The sequence below is a fragment of the Pholis gunnellus genome (assembly GCF_910591455.1).
Source record: "Pholis gunnellus genome assembly, chromosome: 19".
NCBI classification, from domain to species: Eukaryota; Metazoa; Chordata; class Actinopteri; order Perciformes; family Pholidae; genus Pholis; species Pholis gunnellus.
The window spans coordinates 14,355,624-14,365,247 of NC_136546.1; the positions used below are offsets into that span (position 1 = coordinate 14,355,624).

The window sequence follows — 9,624 nt, forward strand, 5'->3', positions numbered from 1 at the left end:
AAAGAGGCACGCGATCTTAATGAGACAGAAAGAGGAGAAACGTGCCAAGCTGTGGGACGACTTGAATCTACTGGATTGAGCACAAGAATGCAAAAGAAAAGTTTGTTTCTACAGATGTGTTTGTGCCGGATACATTTTTACAGTTTCTGTTGTTCGGGACTTTGAATTGAGTAATGTCTCATGGGCGAACACACACTTGGATTTCTGCTGATAACGAAAAGGGGACTGCCACAAGAAAACTAATCAAGTGAGGAGTTTTTCATCATATAGTTCATAACGAAGTTAAAAGAAACAACAGCAGGGTTTGACACTGACCTCGGCAGTCCTCGCCTCTGAATCTGCGCATTTCAACTACCGAGCGAACCAAATGCAGAGAGAAAGATGCATCTGGGCAAGGCTTTACTGTTTGTCCTCCTCCTCAACTGCGCAACTTTGAGCTCATCTCTGTCGACTTGTGCCACCGTGGACATCGATCATGTGAAAAGAAAGAGGGTCGAGGCGATACGAGGTCAGATTTTGAGCAAACTCCGACTGACCAGTCCTCCGCACTCTCTCGGACCGAGTAAAATCCCTTATCAAATCCAAGCGTTGTACAACAGCACCAAGGAGCTACTGGAGGAGCTCAGGAGGGATCGGCAGCAAAGCTGCGGTCAGGACAACACAGAGACAGAGTACTATGCCAAAGAGATATACAAATTCAACATGGTCTACGGACCGCCAGAAAGCAGTAAGTGTTACAGTTTATATTGCTGTCTTGTTTAAATGCCAGTATATCCACGGGTCCGTAGTGCGTAATTACGCACCAAATGAAGAGTGCACGCCTAAAGCCCGAGCCAGCTAGACGGAATCTCAAAACTTCAGCAGCTAAATATCTGCAGTATTAAAAGCTTGTAACTCAGCAACTCTTTGTCGCTGAGTTTTTAGTCTGCTGCACAATAAAGTGTAAAATGATTTGTGCCAGATAGGGCTTCCCCACTTAAAGTTCAATTACCCATTTTAATAATCACACAATTAAAATAAAATTCACAATCTATAAATAAGGAAATAGTCTAGTTCTAAAGTTAACCTGCTGGCCACAAGATGTTTCCTACTTCAATGTAAAGTCCATTCTCAGTGTATGTGTGCTGGAGGCATCAAGTTGCCACATCACACTGGACCACAGATGGACTTCCTGACTATTTGTGATGTCACATAATCGACATGCAGGTATGCGTGTAATAATTAGACTTGATGAATGTGAAAACTGCACAAATATCATTCTGTACAGTGAAGCTCAAACATCCAAGTGAAGCAAAACATATTTCTGAGTGGATGGGGGACTTTATTATGTAATATTTGTGACTCAACAGTTTTGTAAAAGAACTAAAATTCTCAGAGCTCTTTTATGTTTTGTAAAACTGAACGGTGAACTAGCTGTGCACTTGGACGATGTGCTTTGTTACTGCAGTGCTCACCAACCTGTTTCAACTCTGCACCAAGTGTTCCAGGAAAGTCACTCTCCTCCTACTCCTGACTCCACTCTTCCTCCTCTCGTTTTTTTTTCCCTCCATGGATTCTGTCCTTCTCCCCAGATGTTCCCACTTCCTTTCCCGTCAGGCCCAAATGAGAGGGACATCTGCCCAGGCGGATGGGGATGCCTTTAGGAGAAGAAGTAGGAAAAGTGAACTGAGGTGGACAGGAAAAGTTAGCTGATGGGGGCACCTCCCCGTTAGTCTGGATAGAGGCATCCCTCTCTCTGTCGGTCTGTACAGTGGTCCCATGAAGCCCTCGCATTCAACGACACATCATTTAGACGGAGCTTAAAAAGACCCCACTTCCTGTCTTGGCCAGTGAATTACCCACACGGGTGGCCCATGAGCATGAGATCACTTACTGCACTGCTCAGGTTTAACTTTGCTAAATTGAGTGTGAAACCGAGCCGGCATCCGTCCCCCTAAAACCGGAATGATTCCACTGTGCCGTCATTGTTTTTGCCTCTACTGTAGGTAACATTTCACTGCTTGGTTAATAATGAGAGCTTTATTTTGTTGGTGAAATATTTGTTGAGATTATCAGTAAAGTCCTGTTCAGCTCACATTGTTTTTATTTCAAGCGATTTGTGCTAACCCAGTATTCGGCGCAGCCATTTCCTTTATAGAAACAAAAGCTATGAGTGGAAAACTTTTGCTGAGAGGGACATGTGTCAGCACTTGAGGGAGATTCATACAGCATGTGGGCCGACTGAGTTTGGATTACAGAGAAAGTAGAATAGGATAAATGCTGTGCGTGTGTAGGAGCCAAAGAGGGCCTCATTGTCTAGAGCAAAGCCAAGACCATTGCATCACAGTCCCTTTGAAATCAACAGGTGTTTCTCAAAAGACCTATTTTCCCTCAGCAATGTTCTGTTTCGAATCTGGCAAAATGTTTTTGACAAAAGCGGCAGGCGGTAGGTGCCTTGCGTTGGCGTGGTGGTTTCATTGCTGGATTCAGAGCCACAGATTAACTTCATGATGCAAGACACCATAACATACACGTACAGTTGGACGAAGATCAGAGTTTCTTTTTTTCGACGTAATGTTATGTTCTTTATGCCTGAGTTTGATGTGATTAGCGGAAAGACAGATGTAAAAAGGCAGAGAGTCAATATAACAGCATAAGTGCTGAACAGGCGGAAGTGTGCACTCAGATACTTAAAATGTCAACAAGCTAATAATATTCTTAAAACTGTGGTATTGGCATGGCAGAGTGTTTTTAATGTGTCCAACATGATGTCATACTTGGAAACATTTTTGTCAATACCCTGTATATCCACATCCATACACTGAGCCTACTCTCTGAGCTGGTTAATGTGATTTTCATATGCTGGAGCAAGATGAACAGTTTTATAGATTCACTGTGCTTAACTCTCACTCTACTCCGGGAGGGACGACGTTCTTCAGTTAAATGACCGGCAGATTAACACAATATATTATGGATGAAATACAGAAGTTACATATAGTAAATATATATATATATAAAAAAATATATTACATTTCTAAATATTCTGCATCTTCATCATGTTTGCCATAAGTGGCTGATGGCTGTAGCTTCATATTTATTTTACACACATGAGAGTGGTATCAATGTTCTCGCCCAACTCTCAGCAAGAAAGCAAATTGGTGCATTTCCCCAAATAGACACAGCCCCCTAAGTGTGTTGCCCCTTGTGGTATAACAGGACCAGAAGCCTGGCTTTGTGGAATAAAGTTTTGACTCGTGGCCAGTGATATCACTCTCTTTCCCTCGGTTAATGTGGGCAAACACACACTCACTTTTTGATGGTTTTTGAAGGTAAACTGTTGACCTTTGGTGGATCTGAGGCAGCTCTGTGAACCAAAACAAATCTGTGACAGGTGCAAATGAAGCAGAAAGCTGTTGGAAGACTGGCAAATTACTACATTGAGAGGCTGGACTGCAATCATCGGAAAGATTTCCTTTTATAGCATGGTACGCGTACAGAATCTGGCATATGTCAATGACTGAGGTTGAGTTGTGGAGAAGTCATCATGGTCAGAAAGGGGGTTTGGGTCCAAAAAGTTGTCAGTGTGGCCGAGGATAGCAGGGTTTGTGATACGCAGATACCAGGGCGGTGAAGTCATACTAAGCTCAATAATATTGCTACTTCAATTACAACATTTTTATTTCCACCAAATATAGACAAAATGTGTTCGAGAAACGCTGAGGAATTTTGATAAGGCAAGCAACCACACCAATCATTCGCTGTGGGCTGATAAACTTAGTGCCAGCCATGAAAGAGTCAGTAAACCCAACATCATATTTTAGGTGTGAATGGGTTTATGAGTCTTCTAGCATATTAAGAAAACATTTACTGTAAATCCAAGCCATTAATTTCATACTAAAGTATAGCTTTATTTCTGAAGCAATATGATATATATATATATATAAAAAAATGAAAAAAGTACCCATTTCATTGCCATCTACAGTTTGAAATTATTACATTTACTGCCAACTCAGTTAACAGAGTACAGCACCTCTTTGGAGCTCCACTGACATTACTCTGGCATCAAGCGGATACAAGTTTGATCCAAAGAAACCCCCTCGCCCAACCCACTCCTCCCTCACTCAGCTAGAAAAGTGAAAAATTGTGTTGTGGATGGAGACAGGCTGAAACAGTGAGTGTTATTATATAGAACTCAAAACAAGCGGTCAATAATCAATTAGGCAATCGATTGAAACATATTGTGATGACCAATTAATCGTTCAAGTATGAGCTCCTCAATTGTATGGATTTGCTGTTTTCCCTTGTCTTCTTATTTAGTAAAATTTGTATTTTTTGGTGTTATGTACTTTGTAGTGTTCGTCAGATAAAACAAACTCTTGGGCTTGAGAAAATTTGGATACTTTTTGGAGAGGCATTTTCGTCACTATACTTTTGTGATTGACGAAGCGATTAGATGAATAATAGAGAAAATAATTGGCTGATTAATCAATAGTTGCAGCCCTGTTAACTTTTCGAATGTTGAACATTCACAGCCTTAATGTCAGCTGCAGACATGAGTGTTTAGAGGTATAATTTAGTTTTTATGGTGCCAACAACTTGTTCATAAGAACATTTTGGTTTTGTACGGCATCTTACCAAAAGAGAAAATGCACAGGTTTAAATAATAAAACGAATGATGGCTGAATTCCATTTAGCTGCTTCTGTTTCAGGGTCGTGGTTTTGTGCATACTGGTTCACTGTCACACTGTAATGACTTACTGGGACTCTTTAATATAACAGAGCCAGTTTTTCCTACTATGACAAGTCAAATTATCTGCTGTGACAAAAGGCCTACTGGAAGTCTTTTCAGTTAAACAATTCAGTATGAAGGAGATCAGAATACAAGTATCTGTGATTATGTTTGCCCAGAGGTCATGTACCATTCGAGGTCCGTGTTCGGACATAAACTGCTTGTATTGCATCAGAACTTGATACGAATTTCCAAGCCTGTTCTCTTACAAAACTTTTATTTTATTCCTTTGATCCAGACGATCTGCTCTACTGCCCAAAAGGCATCACCTCTAAGGTTTTCCGCTTCAACGTCTCCGCCATGGAGAGGAACTCAACCAACCTCTTCAGAGCAGAGTTTCGAGCTCTGAGGGTGCCAAACTCAAGTTCCAAGAGGAATGAACAGCGGATTGAGCTCTACCAGGTGCGTAAAGGTACCGTTTCCTTGTCCTTCTACCAGGATCAGAGGCAAAGTTCACGGTCAAGGCAACAAGGAGCTTCAAAGCCTCTTTTCTTTGTTATTAGATGGGTCAAATTGTTAAGAACATATCTTACATAAGCTGGTTAGTTGTTCTCCACAACATGATTTCAGGCCCTAATTGACAAAGGGAAACAACAAAAACTAGATTATGGTTTCAGGCATGCATGGGTAACAGCCAGACCAAAAGCAAAAAATCAAAAGAACAGGCCTGCAGAATGTTAGCAGAACCGTGACAGGGGTACTGTTAGTGCAGCGCTGGCAGCCCAGATCTAATGCAGTCCTCCTTTTGGTTATGTAGAGGTCTTTATTCTTTAGTCCCTAAAACAGTAGGCAAAGTTTATTAGGCGGTTAAAAAGGGGCTTTGGTCTGCTGATTGTGATGATGCAACACACTCTGCAGTAAGTCAACGTCATCAGGTCCCTGATCTTTGGTTGTAATGTCCTTGGCATTAACGACTCAATATAAAGCAATTTATTGAAATAAAATTAAAAACCACCATACACAGATACTCTGGTCAGGAGTGATGTCATGACAGACCCAAAAGGGCAATATTACCAACCACATGATATAGGCAACTGCCAACAATCAACTCAACACCAACATTTGTGCCAAACGTGAAGACTAAACCACATTTCATAGACGATTGGTTGGTGGCTACCAAGTCTGTAATTGCAGAAGCGGTTAATCTGGTGGCCAGTGTTACACAAGGGAGAGGAATACTGAAGAGAGTCGACAAGGGTCATACTCGAGTGAGATTTCCTGAGACATTTTATTTGTTCACACTTTCTTCATGGAAAGCTTAAGTGTGTACATTTGTACTGTTTTACTCCAGAGACAAGTCAGGGGCTGGACTAGTAATTTACCATTGCGTTAACGCTACTTAATAGTTACATTAGGTGCTCCCACTGTACAAACGAAACAACCACAACTACCTTTTTAACCCGGACTGGACACATCATGATGGCAATATATCAACATTTTCATACTGTGGAAAAATAAAAGAACTAGGGGTAATACGAAAAAGAGGTCGCTTGCAGTGACAAATTAACATCCAACGCTGAAGCTCTACACAACTTTTTTTTTACTTTTAGATTATTGTTTTGGTCTCATGGCACACTAATTTACTGTATTATTAAATATCACTGTCTTCTACAACCACGTGTCCTCCCACAGCAGTCAGTTAATTTCAGCAAACAAGCTTTGATAAACTAACTATACCCTACATAAAAAAATTATTTATAAGAGAAGCATCAATAATTATCGGCGTTGGGTCACATTTGTACAGTCTGTTAACATGCTAAGCTAAGATGGGGAACATGGTAAACATACTTGCTTAACATTAGCATGTTAGCATTAGTATTATGAGCATGTTAGCAGGCTGATCATCGCATTTATTTACCTCAAAGCACTGGTGGTGAAAATGAGGTATACGTATACGTAAAAGTGGCTACGTCACACACAGATGTTATCTCACTGGCTGCGCTTCGAAAGGTCAGCTGAAAACAAGTTCAACGTTGAAATAATTTGAACTTTGAGTACAACACTCGGTGGCAATGTTAAGAGGTGTGCCACGCCTAAAGTAGAGCTTCAGCCAGCCAGTGCAGAGCGAATTTACCGCTGATCGTGTAGCTTAAGTCTTGTTTAATCACCTAATTGAGTCTAATGTCACATGCTGCAATTTCATAAACTTTTTTTCCCCCTCCTACCATCTGTTTGCATGCTCCAGTAATCACATCTTAGCTCATAGCATGATTCATTACAAGTGGATAACTAAAACAACAATCATGAGTATGACGAATTAGAGCTTCTTCTCGTAAAGACGTCCTCCCCTGTGTCCGCTCTATTCTACGTGTTATTTTGTTGAAGCTGTTTCACTATTGAGAGAGAGAACCTTTTAAGAGTGACCGTTATTATTATCGCTCTGCAGATTGTAAGGCCAAACGAACACATCAGGAAACAACGCTACCTTGCAGCCAAGAACGTGCCGACCAAAGGTACTTCAGAGTGGGTCTCCTTCGATGTGACTGAAACAGTGCGGGAATGGCTGGTGAACAGAGGTAAGACTGTGTCCTTTGTTGTCTCTAAAAGCTATGATTATTTTCTAATGATCATCACATGTTTGACCTCAGAAATGTGAGCAAGTAAGCATTGGATTTTAAAGAGGGAGACTGTTAACTTGGGCTTCTTTTTAGAAATACTCTTTTCCATTGTGTGCTACCAGGAACTAATCTGGGTTTGGAAATCAGTGTGCACTGTCCCTGTCACACATTCAACCCAAACGGTGACATCATTGACAATGAGAATGAGGTGCTGGAGGTGAAGTTTAAAGGTAGGCTTTCGACAACATTTTGTCATATAGTTATGTATGCCAGGTGTACATTGTGTAAAAGAATGACAGGGATGACAGCTTCATAGGTGATAACTTTGCCAATTGTATGCTCAGGTTGACGGAAATTACAAAAGAAATAGTTGGTTTAAGTGCATCGTGTCTATAATCAAGGTGTGGATGGAGACGACGAGCACAGTCGCTGGGATCTGGATCAGCTGAAGAAGAGAAAGGACCAGTACCTGCCTCACCTGATCCTCATGATGATCCCACCCCACCGCCTGGACACTCAGTCCACACGCCGACGCAAGAGAGCGCTGGACACAAACTACTGTTTCTCGTAAGGGATACATGAATGATCTTTAGCAATAGTGTACAATGTTAGTACATCTAGTCTTTGGGTCAAATCCTTTACGTTTCTTAATCACACTATTGTGAAAAGCTTGTGCTTATTAATGTCATATGCATCAGCTTATACATACACATTATAATATCCCAAAAGAAGATATTTAATATTAGGAGCACCGTTACAAAACTTGATTTGGCGGCTAATTTAACTACTGCTGTGCATCGTCATTGCAGAAACACGGAGGAGAGCTGCTGCGTTCGCCGGCTCCACATTGATTTCCGTCGTGACTTGGACTGGAAGTGGATCCATGAGCCCAGTGGTTACGATGCCAACTACTGCTCCGGGCCCTGCCCTTACCTGAGGAGCTCGGATACAACACACAGCTCGGTAAGAAGCACCTGAACACACACATGCACTACATTGTTGAGTTTGAACACCACTGTGTGTCCAGCAAACACTTTTAGATTAGCAGACAGCATTTTGTAGACCTCAATCTCCCAGAAAATGTGTAAAAAGCTTATAAGAATTTGCCAAATTGTTTATTTAGTCATCAATAAGTCTCCATGATGAATGTCTCGCATTATTTACAGATACTCATAGTCGAGCTATCGCACTGATTTAAACTAGCAAGCTTATTATCAAGACTAAATCCCTCATGAGATTATGAATATAATACAATCTCTCCTGTGTGCTTTCCAATAGCTGCTGAGCCTGTACAACACTCTGAATCCCGAGGCATCGGCCTCCCCCTGCTGTGTCCCTAAAGACCTGGAACCCCTCACTATACTCTACTACTCTGGACGGACCCCCGTAGTGGAGCAGCTCTCCAACATGATCGTCAAGTCTTGCAAGTGTAGCTGAGAAGACGTGAATGGCGAGGTAGCACGGCAGGATTTTACTAGGTACTGACGAAAACCCATGCTCGATGACTTTTGGACTCTTAGCTGTGACAAATACTTTACCTGACCCTGTGTTCTCCTGGCCTGGATCTGAACATCACTCTGGAGGTCACACATTTTTGTAAGGATGCAGATTTCTCCTAAAAACATGAGGTCATCATTTTTTTTCCCCACCGCTCCCGCTCTGGATGACAAATAGTTATTTTCATCTTTAAAAAATCCAAACCAAACGTCATCTTGCAATCAAAGCATGCTCTTGAAATATTTCCCTCTAGATTTGTGAAGGTCGATAACACACTCCTAAAGCTAGATTGCAGAGAGCCCTGTACACATTTAAACTGTCCAAACAAATCGGCAGGTGCTTCAAGTACAATGAATGAACGAGACTTACGTGGTTTATTTTCCAATAAGCCACAAAGTTCTAATCTCTAAATTGTCAGTAGAGCAGTTTTCCCGTCTCTAGCCGTGGGGTGATATTGTCAATAGTCACAAATATAGATTGTGCTCTACTGAACAATGGAAGGGTCCTTTCAGAGTGGATTTTATACCTTCACCTTGTCTTAGGTTCCCTTCCCTTCAAACCGTGGACACTATCTTCAAACACAAAAGGAGAAAGGACAGACTTGCTGCTGTATCCAAAGCCATAGCTGTGGTCAGGGAGCAGGAGAGCTGAGAGAATGCCTGCTGGATTTGCAATGGAAAGTGAATGAACAAAGAAGTTGAGCCAAACTTTCTTTTTTTTTTTTTTGGCCAGCCAGTAGTAATGGCCTTCTTTTTTTGTATTTGCGGTGCATCTGATAGAATGGACAGAAGAAGAAGAAGA

The 9,624-nt window shown here is 41.5% G+C and overlaps 1 protein-coding gene across 1 annotated transcript; it reads left to right on the plus strand.

The window, feature by feature from the left end:
* Window positions 1-381: 381 nt before the first annotated feature.
* On the plus strand, window positions 382-8,763 carry LOC306711403 (transforming growth factor beta-3 proprotein-like; the record flags this gene model as incomplete). The annotated part of the gene is made up of 7 exons (XM_079180343.1): window positions 382-727; window positions 5,007-5,170; window positions 7,155-7,284; window positions 7,449-7,556; window positions 7,728-7,893; window positions 8,136-8,289; window positions 8,605-8,763. 7 exons carry the CDS (start codon window positions 382-384, stop codon window positions 8,761-8,763), a joined length of 1,227 nt encoding a protein of 408 aa, XP_079036469.1.
* Between the last annotated feature and the right edge of the window lie 861 nt (window positions 8,764-9,624).